This window comes from Ornithorhynchus anatinus, chromosome 2, assembly GCF_004115215.2.
Source record: "Ornithorhynchus anatinus isolate Pmale09 chromosome 2, mOrnAna1.pri.v4, whole genome shotgun sequence".
Taxonomy (NCBI): domain Eukaryota; kingdom Metazoa; phylum Chordata; class Mammalia; order Monotremata; family Ornithorhynchidae; genus Ornithorhynchus; species Ornithorhynchus anatinus.
In genome coordinates this window covers 26,614,380-26,632,179 of record NC_041729.1, presented here as the reverse complement: position 1 = coordinate 26,632,179, position 17,800 = coordinate 26,614,380, and the positions used below count along the sequence as shown (strand labels likewise).

The 17,800-nt window shown below is 54.7% G+C and overlaps 2 protein-coding genes across 2 annotated transcripts; one reads left to right on the top strand and one right to left on the bottom strand.

The window, feature by feature from the left end:
• The first annotated feature begins 683 nt into the window (after positions 1-683).
• On the top strand, positions 684-3,405 carry LOC100086780 (transmembrane protein C16orf54). Its single transcript, XM_001516796.5, has 2 exons — positions 684-841; positions 2,150-3,405. Exons 1-2 carry the CDS (start codon positions 818-820, stop codon positions 2,936-2,938), a joined length of 813 nt encoding a protein of 270 aa, XP_001516846.2. The 5' UTR covers positions 684-817; the 3' UTR covers positions 2,939-3,405.
• An 8,338-nt stretch (positions 3,406-11,743) lies between these two features.
• Positions 11,744-17,180, bottom strand: QPRT (quinolinate phosphoribosyltransferase). The gene is made up of 4 exons (XM_029058184.2): positions 16,901-17,180; positions 13,275-13,828; positions 12,615-12,734; positions 11,744-12,318 (listed from the first exon to the last, which is right to left on the bottom strand). The coding sequence occupies exons 1-4, from the start codon at positions 16,911-16,913 to the stop codon at positions 12,100-12,102; spliced, it is 906 nt and encodes a 301-aa protein (XP_028914017.1). The 5' UTR covers positions 16,914-17,180; the 3' UTR covers positions 11,744-12,099.
• Between the last annotated feature and the right edge of the window lie 620 nt (positions 17,181-17,800).

Sequence of the window (17,800 nt, the reverse complement as noted above, 5' to 3'; positions counted from 1 at the left end):
AGCGTGGGCTGACAACTGATACTAGATGGCTTTTATGTCCTTCAGGGAACCATTGCCCAGCTTCCTGTACAATAAACAGTGCTGGGCCATGATATTTTGACTTAACATTTTCCATTTCCTTCTCTACTCAGGAGAAATAAAGTATCCCCGGGACTCTAGCTCTCCCACTCTAGTGAGCAAGAAGCAGAGTGGCCTAGTGGAAAGAGCATGGACGGGGAAGACAGAGGACCTGGGTTTTAATCCCAGCTCTGCAATGTGTCTGCTGTGTGACCTTAGGCAAGTCACTTGACTTTTATGTGCCACAGGGATCTCATCTGTAAAATAGAGGTTAAGACTGTGAGCCCCATGTGGGATATAGACTGCGTCCAACCTGATCAGCCAGTGTTTGCCCCAGTGCCCAATACAGTGCCCGGCACATTGCAAGCGCTTAATAAATACCAAAAAAATCTGGGAGGAAGAAAGCTCCAGCATCCCAGGAAGAGAGAAAGAGGAGAGGGTTCTTTGCAGCAAAAGTTTTGTCAATAAAAGGAGAAAGGATGATGGTGGGGAGGCGGGAGAGTCACTTCCCCTTCCTGCCTGTTCGTACCCCAGGAAATGCCTTGTCACTGCGGTGACCACATCCACCCTTGTTTCCCTGGCAACGTCTGGGGGACGAGACAGTCGGGGTGCAGTCGCTCAGCAACAGGTGCTCCCCGCCCCTTCATCTCGGCCTTGTTTATGCCTTCTTCTGGGTACCCCGCCCAGTACACTCCCAGCATGCTCAAGGAGAGAGTCTTTGCCACATAGAAAGGGGAGAGCGGAGGTCCAGGGTTCGGGGATGGTCGACCGTGAGGACAATCAGGTGAGAAGCCCTGGTGGGCCAGAGAGACTCAGGGGAGGGAGAACCAGCTAGAGAGTGAGAGAAAGGCCCATGGGGGACCCCAAGGAGCTTCTGCTCCTGAGGCTAACGGAGGCCGTGAACTACGCTTCACCCTACAACCTACCCTTTATCCTAACGCCTCCTACTGCTTCCTCCCATACTCCTCTCTGTTGTTGCCTGCCAGAGAGGGAGTTGGGGGTGGGCACCGGCGGTCGGGAAGACAGGACTGGGATTGGGGAGAGGGGACGGACACAGACAAGTAGAACTGGGCCATCGTTGTCTTACTCTGGGGGGGTTCCCACACTCTCATCAAAAACTCGCGGGGGCGGAGGGTCTCTCAGAAAGACCCGCAAACTCAAAGGGAGAGCTGGAGAGACGCGGGGCGGAGAGGAGACAAGAATAAAGTGAGAGACGGAGAAACACACAGAGTGGAGATCTGGTTTTAGAGACAGTCGCAGCTGGGAGGAGATAGAGGGAAAGGTAGAGCTGAAGGCCGAGAAAAAGCGGAAGTGGGTTCGGAGGTGGGTGTTGGGGAGGGCGTCGAGGGAAGGGGGCTAGATGGGGAGGGGAGGAGTGTGGGGTGGGTGGCTGGGAAAGTATATTTAGATCTCTGCCCCTGGCCATTTTCTCCTTATGTGAAAGGGAGGGATGATCCAGAGCCTCCTCTTCTAGGTACTTAGTACAGTGATCTGGAAATTAGCTAATAATTGCTGTACTTGTTAAGTGCTATGTTCTGAGCACTGAACTGAGTGCTGGGATAGACACAAGATAATCAATCATATTTCTTGAGCGCTTACTGTGTGCAGAGCATGGTATTAAGAGCTTGGGAGACTACAATATGACAGTATAACAGGTGGTAGATACATTCCCTGCCCACAACGAACTTCCCATCAGTTCACGTCCACGTTGGGCTCACAGTCTAAGTAGGAGAGAGCAGGGATTGAATCCCCATTGTATAGATGAGGAAATTGAGGCCCAGAGAAGTGAAGTGACTTGCCCAGCAGACAAATGATGGAGCCAGGAATGGAAGTCAGGTCCCCTGACCTCCAGGCCCGTGCTCATTCCACTTAGGCACTGTAAATGCTCAATAAATACCACCAATTGAAGAGGGCTGTTCCCTGACCCTCTGTGAGTGGAAAAATATGGCCCCCGGTTCTGGGGAGAGCAGGGGAGTCAGAATGGGAGAGGGTAGGAAGGAGGGGGCAGGTTCTTAGACTCCCCTGCAGAGTTCTCTCTCTCTGCCTCTCTGTGTGTGTCTCTCTCTCTCATTCTCTCTCTGTCTCCCGACAGGTCCCAATGGACCCGCTGCCGGTCTCCCCCGATCCGGAGAGCCCCACGCCGCTGCCACCCCTCGCCCCACTTCCTTGCGGCCCCTGCATCCCCATCATGCTAGCCCTAGGCTCGGTGGCCGCCTTCTTCCTGCTGAGCACGGCCGTGCTGGCCGAACGTCTCTTCCGCCGCTCCCTGGTCCGCGAGGCCTCCGCCTCCTCCGCCGCCTCGGCCTCCTCCGCCGCCCCCGGTAGCACGCGCTCGGCCGGCTGGGTCTGGGGCCCGGGCGGCGAGCTGTGGATCGAGCCCTCCAGGACTGCCCACCAGCGCTCGGAGGATTGGTACGGGGCTGCCGTGCCCCTGCTCAGAAGCCAGGACCCTGGCCTCTCTGTCCCTGGGTCCCCCCTCACTCAGGCTTCTGCACCGCCGGCCCCCTGGACCATCGAGGCCCGGGCGTCCACCCCGCCTCCCCCGGCCTCTCCCTTCAGCAGCCGCGCCCTGTCAGTGGAGCTGGGCCCCAGGCCTGGGGGGTCGCCCTCCCCGCCACCCCCTGCCCGGCCTCCCAGGCCTCCGGCCAGTACCTTCTGGATGCCACCCCCCTGGGAGGAGAGGCCTCAGGAGGGGAGCCTGGTGAGCTGGGAAGAGCCAGGGGCCCCGGGGTCTGGAGGAGGCTGGGGTGGGCAGCCTGGCCCATTCTGGGAGAGCCCCGGGCCCGGGAGCCTCGAGCCCGAGTGGGGTCTGCAGCCTCGGGTGACCCTGGAGCAGATCTCGGCCTTCTGGAGACGGGAGGGGCGGGGAGTGGGACCTTGAACCCTGGAACTGGGAGATGCCCCGACTCCCTCCACCCTCCCCTGGGACCTGGCCCTAGGGCCCCCCAACCCCACCAAGGCCTGGACCCCAGCCCAGTCCAAAGATGGAGAGGATTCACAGAGGAGCAGGACTTGGACCTGTTGAAGGTGGTGGCGAGCAGCACAGACCACTTGGGGAGGACAAGAGAAAGACCGTTCCCCCCAAAACCCAGGGCAAAAGCTCATTACCCATGGGGATGACTGACTCATCTGGGGCTGGAGCAAAGGAAGCCGTGGCCCATGAACTCGCATGTTGGGGGCAGGACGCCAGTCAGCAGCCTGGGCCTGGGCTAAGAATCGGATCGGGCTCCTGCCCTCGGGTGTTGCCTCCCCTCGGTTATGGCCCCAGCCCAGGGCTGGCTTGTTGGGGGAGGGAGAGGAGTGGAGACCCATTGTTCTAGCAATAAAAGGAAATGAGCCCAAGCTCAATTTGTGGAGTGTTTGTGAATGGTTCGGCGTTCTGGAGTTAGTAGCTAAGGCTGGGGGCTGCAAGCTGGGATTCCACTGAAACCGGGTTGAATCTCCTCTGACCCCCTTGACTCATTCTGCTTCCCCAACTCCAGATGGGGCAGACAGGGGACTGGATGATGCCGACCACCCCAACCAGCCAGGAAGACATAGCAAGGCCTATGGAGGTTAGGAACCACCCTGGCCTGCTTCCCCCCCGTGCTCTTCTCACCCTCTCTCCATCTCCAGCCCTACCCTAGCCTCCCCCCAGATCCCAGCCTCACCTTCAATCACCAACTCTGGGGGGTCTGCCCACATCAGGATGCAGCTCCATGAACTGGGCAGACTGGAGGGTGGAGGGCGAAGGGAAGGAAAAAAGAAGGAGCCGGGACAAAGTTCAGCCTTTGTTCACTTCCAGCCCCATCCAAATATGTTACCTGTTAGGCACACCACATGCCAAACCCTGTTCTAAGCATTGGGGTAGATACTAGTTAACCAAGTTGGACAGTCCCTGTCCCACATGGGGCTCACACTCTTAATCCCCATTTTACAGATGAGGTGACTGAGGCACAGAAAAGTGAAGTGACATACCCAAAGTCACACAGCAGACAAGTGGCAGAGCCAGGATTAGAACCCGGGATGCTTCTGACTTCCAGGCCCATGCTCTATCCTCGAACAGTAATAATAATGATGGTATTTGTTAAGTGCTTACTAACTGGGGGATATACAAAATTATCAGGTTGTCCCAGGTGGGGTTCCACAGTCTTAATCCCCATTTTACAGATGAGGTAACTGAGTGGCACAGAGAAGTGAAGTGACTTGCCCAAAGTCACACAGCTGACAAGTGGCGGAGCCGGGATTAGCCCGGGCTCTTACCATTAAGCCATGCTGCTTCCCATCTCCCTTTGACTTCAGCTTTCCAGCGTATGGGACCTGGTGATCTGCCAGGGACCCCTAACTTAGACCTGTTGTCCCAGGAGCCCGAGACCCAGCCCTAAAAGACGGGCCTTTCCTGCTCTAAAAGATCTCGGGGGACCCAGGTCCCCCAACCTGGCCAGTTCAGGTCTCCGGGGAACAGCAATTAATCAGTGGGATTTATGGAGCGCTTACTGTACGCAGAGGGCTGTACTAAGTACTTAGGAGAGTCCAGAGCAACAGAATTGGTATTTGTTCAATCTCATTTATTGAGCCCTTACTATGTACAGAGCACTGTACTAAGCGCTTGGGAGAACAGAGTCTAACAATAAACAGACACGTTCCCTGCCCACAACAAGCGAGCCCTGCCGACAACAAGCTTACAGTCCAGGAGATAATATTGCTTTAGTTCTATTTAGTGCTTTATTAACAAAGCATCTTACATGACTTACTTCAATTTATCTCTCACAACACCCCTGCAAGGTAGCGTCAGGTATTATTATGGAATAAAAGTATACTGAGCTCCCCCTGGCTTCACTCTAGACTGTAAGCTCTTTCTTTCTTTAATGGCATGTTAAATGCTCAAATGTGCCAGGCACTGTTTTAAGCACTGGGGGGGTGGATACAAGGTAATCAGATCCCAGGCAGTCAGTCAATCATATTTACTGAGTGCTTTCTGTGTGCAAAGTACTATATTAAATGCTTGGAAGAACTCAATATAACCAACAGACACATTCCCTGCCCACAGTGAGCTTACAGCCTAGAAGGGGAGATGTTGGGGATGTCCTGAGATAGGGAACTATAACAAAAAGTCCAAAGAAATGCCTCAAAGACCCAAGGAAAGATGATCTCAGAGGGTGTCAAGTGGGTGTGGGCAGCCGACAGATAACTGCTGGGGAATGACCAGCCTGGCTTGTGATCATTAAAAACTGGGTGCATTTCAGAGCAGAAGATCACCACACCAAGCATCAATAATCAGAGGAGATTTTAGGGAGATTATGCCTGATAGTGTCAATTTTCTCAATAAATTAGGTGGCCAGGTCACTGGGGGCAAGGGATGGGGCAGTCGAGAGAACAGGGGGCTTGAGGAGAGAGTTAAATATTTAATAATGTTGGTATTTGTTAAGCGCTTACTATGTGCCGAGCACTGTTCTAAGCGCTGGGGTAGACATAGGGGAATCAGGTTGTCCCACGTGGGGCTCACAGTCTTAATCCCCATTTTACAGATGAGGGAACTGAGGCACAGAGAAGTTAAGTGACTTGCCCACAGTCACACAGCCGACAAGTGGCAGAGCCGGGATTCGAACTCATGAGCCCTGACTCCAAAGCCCGTGCTCTTTCCACTGAGCCACTGAGCCACTGAGCCACGCTGCTTCTCCGAGTTGTTCCAAATATTTGGAACAACTGGCAAGGGTGATGGGCATTGGTGTCAATAAGGATGGAGAAAGTTTTGCCCAGCAGAGGAGAGGGCAGAGTTAAAGCCTGCAAGGCTAAACTTGAAGAGGGTGGTGTTGAGAATGTCAATTTGGTCATCAAGGGAAGGTAGTTGGGTATGGAGGCTAAATGGGGCATGATGAGTTGAGAAAATTGGATGGGGTCAGAAAATTGGAGGTCTCTGTGGGAGAACAGTACAGATTTGTTGAAAGGAGGTGTGTAGGAGAAAAGGCAGGTGAGGAGCTTGTGGTCAAATAGAGGGGATTTCAGAGTTGATGAGGGTGGAGATGTGCAGTGGCTAGAGCTGATGAGACCAACTGTTGGTGAGAGGGGAGAGGTGGAGTCTAGACACTTCAGCAGCTTCTTTGGCCATGCTTGCTCTCAAATGGCAAGGTCTCAGTGCCCGGGGTGCTCAGAGAAAAAAACAAATCAAAGCCAGGCAGATCCAACACCCTGGGAGGGACTGGTGAGGAGAAGGAGGTTCACCAGGGCAGTTTCTGGGGGATGTGCTGAAGTAGGGGAACCATAACAAGAAGTCCAAAGAAATGCCTCAAAGACCCAAGGAAGGATGATCTCAGAGGGTGCGAAACAGGTGTGGGCAGCCAACAGATAACTGCTGGAGAATGACCAGCCTGGCTTGTGATCACTGAGAACTGGGTGACTTTCAGAGCAGAAGATCACCACACAAAGACAAAGGCTCCAAAATGTCATCAGTCCTTTGGGGCAGCCAACATGGCATCAGAGAAAGGGACAGCGTTTATGGACAGGTGTGGAAGGGAATGTCAGTCACAGATCAACTTTTTTAAATTTAAATTTAAAATTTACTGGTATTTGTTAAGTGCTATGTGCCAGGCACTGTTTTAAGCACTGGGGTAGATGCAAGCTAAGCAGGTTGAAGACAGTGGGACTCACCCTATTTTACAGATGGGGATTAAGACTGAAACTGGCTTAAAATTTTACAGATTTTACACATTTTACAGATGGCTTAAAGTCTCACTTTCAATACATCATCTTTAGCTCCCAAGGCCAGATCTCTACTGCAGAATTTACAGTGTCCTGATATTTGAATTAGAAATAGTCCATGTTCAAAGATCCCAAACAGCTCCTTGAGGTTTTTCATTAATCAATCAGTGGTACTTATTGAGTGCTTATAGTGTGCAGAATACTGTACTAAGCACTTGGGAGAGTACAATGACAGAGCTAATAGACACAGTCCCTGCCTTAAACGAGCTTACAGTCCAGAGGGGGAGAATTTGGGGTAAAAAAAGTAAAAAACGGGGGCAAAGAGGGGACTAGAACTGGTGTTCTGAGGTAGAACAGTAAGCTAAGAGGAAGAAGAGCCAGAATCCTGAAGAAGAGAGGGGGGTGGCAATGGGGTGGAAGGAAGGGGCCTGGATGACCAAGGGGCTGAGAAAATGGAATCTCAGGGGTTTCATAGCAGAAGGGTTTGTCTTGGGAGGAAGAAGCACAAAACAGCCTTATCCTCAGGCTAATTTACGGCTCCCTCTCCAACCTAGTAAGCATGATTATTATTATTCTTGCCTTAAGACGGTCAAGAGGCACGTACACTGGTGAAAAAGGTGAATGGTGAAAAAGACACCATTCTAACCCTTTGCACATCTTCAAAGAAAAGCATGGCTGGTGGGTGCATTGTGATCGGAAAAAAGAAAGAACAAAAGGAGGATGAGAAGAGGGACAGAGAGGTCATCGGGAGAGAGGGATAAGAGAAAAGGGTGAGAGGAAAGGGGAGAAAAGGAGAAAGAAGTCTGATGAGGGATGGTGGAAAAAAATTGAGGGACAACTTATTGTGAGCAGTGAGGGCTAGTGGAAAGAACACAGGCTTGGGATTGAGGGACCTGGGTTCTAATCCCAACTATGCCACTTGCCTGCTGGGTAATCTTGAATAGGTCACTTAATGTAAGACGGGGCTGTGGTTAACTCAATTAAACTCGATTAACCTGCATCTATTCCAGTGGTTAGAATGGCACATAGAAAGCACTTAACACATATCATAACAACAATTAAAGGCATGCAACTAGGCTTGATATAGTCCTTAAGAGTAGTCTCTCCAGACTGCAAGTAAACTCTTTGTGGGAAGGGGAGCTGTGAGAGGTGGCTAACCACTGGAGTCCTGGCATACAGTGCAAGGCCTCAGGAATCCTATGTCCCCAAAGAAACAGCGGAGGTGGGGGACACTTAGTACAGTGCTCTGCACAAAGTAAATGCTCAATAAATACCACCAGTGGACTGATCAGATAAGTTCAATAGATCCCATGTACTCTAAAGATAGTCAAGCACAGTATACATACTGTAAAGAATTCAGCTGGGCCTGGCATATTGACAGCAAAGGTGGTCAGGCTTGGCAGAAGTTGAAAAATAAGATTCCTGGGCTCTGGAAGAGAAATGTGAACTGATAAACAGAACTCCTGACTACTGCTGAATAGCCTACCATGCCCATCCCTTATAACCTCACCTCCCATTGGCCATGCCCATCCCTTATAACCCTGACTCCCATTGACCATGACCATTCCTCATAACCCTATCGCCCATTATTCAAGCCCACCCATTACAACTCTGCCTCCCATTGGCCGCACTCACCATTATAACCCTGCCTCCTCTTGCCCATACCAAGCCATTATAGCCCTGCCTCCCATTGGCCTTGCCCATCATTCTAACCCTGCCTCCCATTGACCATCCCCACCCATTATAGTCCTGCCTCCCATTGAGACCTGAAATTGCTCTGAGTCACAACCCCTGGGGAGGTTCTTTCAGAGGGTTTTAGCTGCCAGCAGGTGAGCAGAACTCAGCTGCTTCTATTCAAAATTCCACCTCACTTCTACTTTATTCCCTGCTGCCCGTCCCACCCTTCCTCAGCCCACCGCCTCCTCATTAGAGTCTCCTAGAGAGCTGGTCTTCTCCTAGCAGCTGCTCTTCCTCTACCCCACTCCCCCTTGACTCAAAAAAAATGAGCTCAACTTGAATGGAAGACCTGATCAATCAAAAATGATATGACTTGAGTGCTGACTCTGCACAGACCAATGTGCTGCCTGGGAGAGTACAATACACTAGAATGGGTAAACTGTGGCATTTGTTAAATGCTTACCTTGTGTAAAGCATTGTACGAAGCGCTGGAGTAGATACAAGGTAATCAATTCCCACATGAGGCTCACAGTCTGAGGAGGAGGGAGAAGAGGTATTGAGTCCCCATTTTGCAGAGGAGGGAATGGAGGCAACAGAGAATGTAAGTGCCTGAGGTCAGGCAGGAGACAAGAGGCAGAGCAGGGATTAGGACCCAGGTCCTCTGACTCCCAGGCCTGGGTTCTTTCCACTAGGCCGTGCTGTTTCTCTGGCAGACACGATAACAATGCGATACTGTATTGAATCGATGGGTCCGCCCGGCCCAGATTTCTGTCAATAGCAACAAAAGTTGCGCTGAGGAGCCACTAGATCGGACTCTCCTACCCCTGCTACGAGTTGAGGGTACCATCTACACCCCTAATTTTTCCTTCTACCTCCCTAATTAGGCCCTCTGTTCTCCTCATTCACCGTCATCTAACTCTTCTTGAGTTGAATATTTTCATCCTGAGCAAATTCTAAAAGTTCACCCCATCATCTGCAAATGGGTTTCCTCTTGACTGTTTTGAGCAACCACTTTCGAGCTCCGATTGGTGGCCCCCGTCACTGTGGGGTTTGGTGAACCACAATTCTGGGCCGGCCCCATCCACACCCTTTTCCTCTCTGTACCAGAACTTCAGACATCGAAACTGGCTGGGAGGGGGCTGGGAAACGGGACCTGAAAATGATTCTGAGCTCCAGGTGCCCTGAAGGACCCCCCACCCTCATCGCCAATCAGTGGCGGCCCACAGACCCTCAGATTTGATAGGCAGTTGTCACAGGTGGGTTTCAGCATGGATTTCCTGCCACCCAGTAGGTCTCGGGGTTAGGAAGATGCGTGCCGCCTGGCAGATAGAATGTCCCCCTTGGACAGGCCTCCCCAGCCAGAGAAGGCAGGTCATAGGCTCTAATCCTGGCTCCACCACTTGCCTGCTGTGTGACCTTGGGCAAATCACTTCACTTCTCTGTGCCTCAGGTCCCTCATCTGTAAAATAACTTCTCTGTGCCTCAGTTACCTAATCTGTAAAATGGGGATTAAGACTGTGAGCCTCACATGGGACAACCTGATTACCCTGTATCTACCCCAGCGCTTAGAACAGTGCTCTGCACATAGTAAGCACTTAACAAATACCAAAATTATTATTATTATTATTATTAAAATGGAGATTGAGACTGTGAGCCCCATTTGGGACAAGGGACTGTATCCAACCCGATTTCCTTGTATCCACCCCATCACTTAGTACAGCACCCGGCACATAGTAAACGCATAACAAATACTGATATTATTATTGTTATTATTATTATTCTGTAGAGGTCTGAGTCATCATCTTCCTTATGACTAGTGGAAAGAGCCCGGGCTTGGGAGTCAGAGGTCGTGGGTTCTAATCCCGGCTCTGCCACTTGCCAGCTGTGTGACTTTGGGTAAGTCACTTCACTTCTCTGTGCCTCAGTTCCCTCATCTGTAAAATGGGGATTAAAACTGTGAGCCCCACGTGGGACAACCTGATCACCTTGTATCCCTCCAGCACTTAGAACAGTGCTTTGCACATAGTAAGCGCTTAAGAAATACCATCATTATTATTATTACTACGTGGTCTTTTTCAATATTTTCTCTATAAGGAAACATAGTGGAGAGAGATCGGGGCTGGGAATCAGAGGACCTGGGGTTTAATCCCGGGTCTGCCAGACAACTGCTGTGTGACCTTGGGCAAGTCACTTCACTTCTTCTGTTCCCTAATGTGAAAAATGGGAATTCAAAAATCGTGTTTCCTCCTACTTTGAACATGAGTCCCTTGTGGGACCTGATGATCTTATATCCACCCCAGGGCTTAATATAGTGCTTGGCACATAGTCAGTGCTTTAAAGAAGCACCGTGATCTAGTGGTAACAGCACAGACATCAAAGTCAAATAATAATAATGTCGGTATTTGTTAAGCGCTTACTATGTGCAGAGCACTGTTCTAAGCGCTGGGGTAGATATAGGGTAATCAGGTTGTCCCACTTCAGGTTCACAGTTTTAATCCCCATTTTACAGATGAGGTAACTGAGGCACAGAGAAGTTAAGTGGCTTGCCCACAGTCACACAGCTGACAAGTGGCAGAGTTGGGATTTGAACCCATGACCTCTGACTCCCAAGGCTGGGGTTTTTCCACTAAGCCACGCTGCTTCAGTACTCCTCATGTCTCCCTGGGCCCCTCTCAAGGCACAGGCTTTGCCAGGTGTTAACTGGGAGGGTTTGTGTGCAGTTTGGGGGTTTTGCTCCTCAAAAGTCCACTTCTTTTCTCCTTATACCAAGGGTAAACTGTCTTCTCCTCTAGACCGTAAGCTCACTGTGGGCAGGGAATGAGTCGACCAACTCTGTCCTATTGTACTCTCCCAAAGGCTTAGTACAGTGCTCTGAACACGGTAAGCGCTCAATAAATACCACTGATTGATTTTCCAAGTACCCCAAAGTGGTACAAGCACTTACCCTTCCGTTCTCAAGCCTCCAGGATGAGCAAGGACAGGGGCAGGAAGTGAGCCAGAACTAGCCGAACTCGGCTCCGGTTTAAGAACCGGCCCTGGAACGCGTGTTCCGAGATGGTGGAGACTGTGAAGGGGTCAGCGGAAGGTTGGCGGGGGGACTACCCCCCATGCCAGGTGGAACTGGGTTGGGGAGGGCCTGCGCCTCCAGACGCACCCCCCGCCCCTGCTGTCCCTTTGGTCTCCAGGAGTCGTGGCCCTGCTTCTCCCATTGGATTCCCAGGGCCCTGAGAACACAAAGTTTTTGTCGAGTTTGTGGTGTGGGACGGGGGAGAGGACTGGGGGCTACCTGAAGGAAAAGCTCTAATGCCCCTGCAGGGAAAGGATAGGATAGTTTTGTGATTGTAATCATTATACTTGAACTTTTATTGAGCATTCGCCATGTGGGTGCACTGAGCAAGGGCCAGGGCAATGATGGGAAGAAAAAAATCAATGAGGATGAGATCCTCAGCTTCCCAAAGGGTTCACAGCCTAAGAAGGGGAGGACAGGCATATGAAACTCTGGGAATATAATCAAAAGGGCAAGAAATGGGGGAAATTCTTCAATTCAGAAAAACGCACAGGAAAACATGAGGGAAGAGAACTGGTCCCCCCAGCCCTGGTCTCAGCCGGGAGGCTCTTCCATGGAGCAAGGCCCCGAGCCGCTGCCCAATCTTCTGTCCCCTGCCGTTCCCATTTCCTCTCTCCAGCTCAGTTTCCTACGAGGCAGTTCTTGGGGTTCCCGTCAGACGGGAGCAGCTTGAGGGAGAAGTCGAGGGCGGGGGCAGCCTGGGTCAGCGCACCCAGCGAGATGACGTCGATGTGAGGCCCACAGAACTGGGGGAGGTTGGCCAGGGAAATGCCCCCGCTCGCCTCTACCTTGACCGCCGGGAACTGGGCCTTCAGGGCCGCCGCCGTGAGATGCAGCTCCTAGGAGGCACAAGGGGGGAATGGGAAGCAAAGTCTGACCCCAACCCGAGGCCCGGGCACGGGGTGAGCCCCCCCCCCCGCCCCCAGGCGAGGGTGACGGTGGGCCCCGAGCTGGGCACCGCAACCAAGTGGCACCAACACCCAAGTCAGTCGGTAACGCCCATCTCGCCTCCGCCTCCCTTCGGCTGAGGTGTACGTGGAGGGGAAGGGGCGCTCTGATGTGCCCACAGTCGCCGCCATCCCTTGACACCCTCCCTCAGGGGCCAGGCGGGTCCGGGCCGCGGCCCCTGGCTCACCTCTGGGGAGAAGTTGTCCAGCATGACCAGGTCAGCCCCCGCGCGGCGGTGGCCAAGCTTCCTGCAAGGCTGCCGCCACTCCACCTCCAGCTTCAGCTCGAACCCCATCGCCCGCTGGGCCTGGACACCGCCTGCCAGACAGGGGGCCGGGGTCGGGGTCGGGGTCAGAGTCAGGGAGGAGGCCGGTCCGGACCGAAGGCCGACCGCTGGCCAGTGTGGGGCTAGACAAAGGCGGACAAGACCCTGAGCTCGCCGCCATGGTAACAGCAGGAACGGGGCCAGCTCGGCCACGGAGATGGGTGTTGGATGGGGGCCTGGGATCCCGTCTCGGGTTGGGGACTGAGAGAAGGTTGAGACCGGGCTGGGATCGGGTTGAAGACTGGGACCGACTGGGGTTAGAATGGGGCAGGAGGTCGGCCGGGGTGCGGAGGCTGACGGCCGGATGCCGGTTGGATGTGGGAGGAGGCGAGGACAAGGCCGGGTGCTGGAGAGAGAATCACCTCTAGACTCTAAGCTCTATGTAGGCAGGTAATGTGTCTACGAGTTTTTTCAATTTATACTCTCCCAAGTGCTTAGAATAGTGCTCTGCACACCGTAAGCGCTCAGTAAATACCATGGATCGACGGAGTGGGTTGGGGCGGGAAGGCCGAGGATCGAGGCCCGCACCTGGTCCACGCCTCCGGCGGCCAGCACGTGGTTGTCCTTCAGCATGACCAAGGCCCCGAGGTCGTAGCGGTGGGCCGCGGCGCCGCCCACCAGCAGCCCGTACTTCTCGGCCAGGCGGAAGCCCGGCGTGGTCTTCCTGGTGCCGGCCACCCGCCCGGCCCAGCCGGACCGCCGGGTGGCGGCCACGGCCTCGGAGGCCGCGGTGGCCACCCCGCTGCAGCGGGCCAGGGCGTTGAGGGCTGTCCGCTCCCCGAGGAGCAGCCGGTGGGCGGGCCCCCGGACCTCGGCCACCTGGACCACCGGCTCCAACGGGGAGCCCTCGGGGAGGCCCCAGGACACCGAGCACCCGAGCCTGGCGAAGACGGCCGAGAAGAACGGCTGCCCGGCCAGTACCCCGCGGGACTTGGCCCAGAGGGCGGCCCGGGACGGGGCGGCTCCCGCGGCCACGGCGGCGTAGTCCGGGCCCGGGCAGTCCTCGTGCAGCCAGGCGTCGGCCAGGGACTCTAGGGTCTGCGGGGGCAGCAGCAGGGCGAGGTCTGGGCCGGAGCCTGAAATGCAGCGGCATGGGGGGTGGTGCGATGGGTATTCATTCATTCATTCATTCATTCATTCATTCAATAGTATTTATTGAGCGCTTACTATGTGCAGAGCACTGTACTAAGCGCTTGGGATGAACAAGTCGGCAACAGATAGAGACAGTCCCTGCCGTTTGATGGGCTTACAGTCTAATCGGGGGAGACGGACAGACGAGAACAATGGCACTAAACAGCGTCAAGGGGAAGAACATCTCGTAAAAACAATGGCAACTAAATAGAATCAAGGCGATGTACAATTCATTAACAAAATAAATAGGGTAACGAAAATATATACAGTCGAGCGGACGAGTACAGTGCCGTGGGGATGGGAAGGGAGAGGTGGAGGAGCAGAGGGAAAAGGGGAAAATGAGGCTTTAGCTGCGGAGAGGTGAAGGGGGGATGGCAGACGGAGTAGAGGGGGAAGAGGAGCTCAGTCTGGGAACGCCTCTTGGAGGAGGTGATTTTTAAGTAAGGTTTTGAAGAGGGAAAGAGAATCAGTTTGGCGGAGGTGAGGAGGGAGGGCGTTCCGGGACCGCGGGAGGACGTGACCCGGGGGTCGACGGCGGGATGGGCGAGACCGAGGGACGGCGAGGAGGTGGGCGGCAGAGGAGCGGAGCGTGCGGGGTGGGCGGTAGAAAGAGAGAAAGGAGGAGAGGTAGGAAGGGGCAAGGTGACGGAGAGCCTCGAAGCCTAGAGTGAGGAGTTTTTGTTTGGAGCGGAGGTCGATAGGCAACCACTGGAGTTGTTTAAGAAGGGGAGTGACATGCCCAGATCGTTTCTGCAGGAAGATGAGCCGGGCAGCGGAGTGAAGAATAGACCGGAGCGGGGCGAGAGAGGAGGAAGGGAGGTCAGAGAGAAGGCTGACACAGTAGTCTAGCCGGGATATAACGAGAGCCCGTAATAGTAAGGTAGCCGTTTGGGTGGAGAGGAAGGGCGGATCTTGGCGATATCGTAGAGGTGAAACCGGCAGGTCTCGGTAACGGATAGGATGCGTGGGGTGAACGAGAGGGACGAGTCAAGGATGACACCGAGATCGCGGGCCTGCGGGACGGGAAGGATGGTCGTGCCATCCACGGTGATAGAGAAGTCTGGGAGCGGACCGGGTTGGGAGGGAAGATGAGGAGCTCAGTCTTGCTCATGTTGAGTTTTAGGTGGCGGGCAGACATCCAGGTGGAGACGTCCCGGAGGCAGGAGGAGATGCGAGCCTGAAGGGAGGGGGAGAGGACAGGGGCGGAGATGTAGATCTGCGTGTCATCTGCGTAGAGATGGTAGTCAAAGCCGTGAGAGCGGATGAGTTCACCGAGGGAGTGAGTGTAAATGGAGAACAGAAGAGGGCCAAGAACTGACCCTTGAGGAACTCCAACAGTTAAAGGATGGGAGGGGGAGGAGGCTCTAGCGTAGGAGACCGAGAATGATCGGCCAGAGAGGTAAGAGGAGAACCAGGAGAGGACAGAGTCCGTGAAGCCAAGGTGAGATAAGGTATGGAGGAGGAGGGGATGGTCGACAGTGTCAAAGGCAGCAGAGAGGTCAAGGAGGATCAGGGTAGGGTGAACAGGATGGGCAGGGCGGACAGGTAGGGTGGGCAAAGGGGGAAAATGGGGCTAGCACAGAGGGCAGGGGAGGGAGAGCAGGGAGGATGAGCAGGGTGGGCAAGGAAGAGCAGGGAAGGGCAGGGCAGAGCAGGGCAGGGCAGCACAGGGCAGGACGGGGTTGGCGGCGAGGCAGCCGCGCCCCCTGGTGTCCGTGGTGGCACATTACCGCCCCCAGGCCGCCTCCCCCCCGCAGCCCTCCGAGCCCGTGCGTTCAGTACAGTGTTTGGCACACAGTAACCTCTCAATAAATATGACTGACTGAGCTCTGAGCCTGTGGAGTCTTCCCCCCCTCCCCCAGAGCAGCTCTCCTGCTAAACTCAGTTCAGCCCCCAGAGCCCAGCGTCCTGGACCTCAGTGTCCCTTCTGGACCTCCACCCTCGGACCCCAGCAGGAGACCAGCAGGCCTCCCCAGACTCTCTCCCGCTGGGCGCCTCCTCTCCTGCCAGGAGGGTAGGGGGGCTGGCTGATGCTGGGGCGGGGGGCAGGGGGACGCAACCTGTGCTGGTGGGCGTCCCCGGCCTGGTGGGCGTCCCCTGCCCCTCTGGCACTGTCACCTTGCAAAGAGACGGGGCGGAGGCGGGAGCAGTGAGGCCTAGCCGAAAGATCCCCGGCCTGGGAATCAGAGGAGAGAGTGCTAATCCCAGTCTCTGCCACTTGTCTGCTGCGTGACCTTGGGCAAGTCACTTCACTTCTCTGGGCCTCAGTTGCCTTGTCTGTAAAATGGGAACTCAGTACCTGATCTCCCCCTCCCTTCTACTTAAACCGCGGGCTCCGGGTGGAACAGGGACCGTGTCCAACCTGATGACCTCATATCAATCAATCAGTCAGTGGGGTTTATTGAGCGCTTACTATGTGCAGAGCACCGAACAGCAGAACTAGCGGGCACGTTCCTTGCCCATAACACGCTAGGCCCACAGTACGTGCCGAACGAATGCCACATCTGTGCTGTCACCTTTGCAGGGGGAAGGGGCAGGGAGAGCAATGTCAGGCATCAGGGCCGGTCCTCTCCCCGGCCCCTCTCCCCACTCGCTCACTCAAACCCGTGTATCTGGACTTTGCCTCCCTGCGCCCCCAGACGACTAATGGCAGGGCAAAGTTCACGACCGACTCTCCCCATCCCCCGCCAGCCCGCAGGAACCCGGAATCCAGAAGCCCCTTCTGCCCCTCCGGCCTCTCTTCCTTCCCTCCCCAAACTCATCCCTCCCCGGATCCCAGAGCCTCCGCCCCATCCCAAACTCTGCCCTTCCCCTGCCTCTTGGGCAGCCAGAGGCCTCCCCCGGGGTGGGCGAAGAGGAGGAGGGGGGCAGGAAGAACCCCTTCTAGACTGTGAGCCCGTTGTTCTCTCTTTGTTGCCGAATTGTACTTTCAAAGGGCTTAGTGCAGTGCTCTGCCCTCGGGAAGCGCTAAATAAATACGACTGAATGAACGAAGGAACGAATGGAAGGGCCCTCACCGGTCTTGTCCATGCTGCTCTGGCCTGGGCTGCTGCCGCTGGCTCTGTTACCGCTGCTGCTGGTCCTGCAGCTCCTTGTCCTGACCCAGGAAGGAAAGAAACTGGAGTCAACTGGAGCCAACTGGAGCCCAGGGGAGTGGGAGGTGCTGGGATGGGGGAAGGGGTCGGGTTCAGCCACTGGGCTCGTCCCTCTCTGTCCAACTTTCTGGCTTCCCCCTTCCTGGCTTCCCCCTTCCTGGCTTCCCCCTTCCTGGCTTCCCCCTTCCTGGCGACTGCGCTTCTGAGCCGGGACCCAGGTGCCCCACCCCCTAGCCCAGATGTTGTCGGCCCCTTCAGGTCCCAAGATGAGCCGAAGGGAGGAAAAAGTGGCAACTCCCTTCTCTCCAAGGGATCAGTGACTCACCTGCTTCCCTCCCTCGAGGGACCCAGTTCTATCCCAAGGGAAAATGAGTTTTCCCTGGTCACTCCCCTCAGGCTCCTCCTCTCCCTGCCCTTCCCAGCAGAGTGACCCAGGGGCCAAGCTCTCTCCCACCAGAGGGGATAACACTTGCATCACCCCCTGCCCCTTCCCTCCCTCCCCTCAACTGCCTATTCTCCTCCCCCTGCCTCAGTGCAGCCTCCCACTCTGCTGCTCCCAGCTTCCTGAAGACTCTGGGAGACTCAGTTCTTACCCGTTGTTTGTAACCTCACGTTGCATATGTGGGTATGGATTCAAATTCATTCATTCAATCGTACTTAAGTGCCTACTGTGTGCAGAACTCCGTACTAAGTGCTTGAGAAAGTACAATAACGAGCTCACGGTCTGGGCAGGGGGGTAGACACATCAATACAAATAAATGAAATTACAGATATATACGTAAGTGCGGTGGGGCTGGGGAGGGGGGAGAGCAAAAGGAGCAA

Coding starts and splice junctions, on each gene's coding strand:
- LOC100086780 (XM_001516796.5), top strand. CDS start 818: ATGGTCGACCGTGAGGACAATCAG. Junction 842..2,149: donor TCGACCGTGAGGACAATCAG/GTGAGAAGCCCT, acceptor GTCTCCCGACAG/GTCCCAATGGACCCGCTGCC.
- QPRT (XM_029058184.2), bottom strand. Junction 12,735..13,274: donor GAGGCGTGGACCAGGTGCGG/GCCTCGATCCTC, acceptor GGCGGTGTCCAG/GCCCAGCGGGCGATGGGGTT. Junction 12,319..12,614: donor TGGACAACTTCTCCCCAGAG/GTGAGCCAGGGG, acceptor TGTGCCTCCTAG/GAGCTGCATCTCACGGCGGC.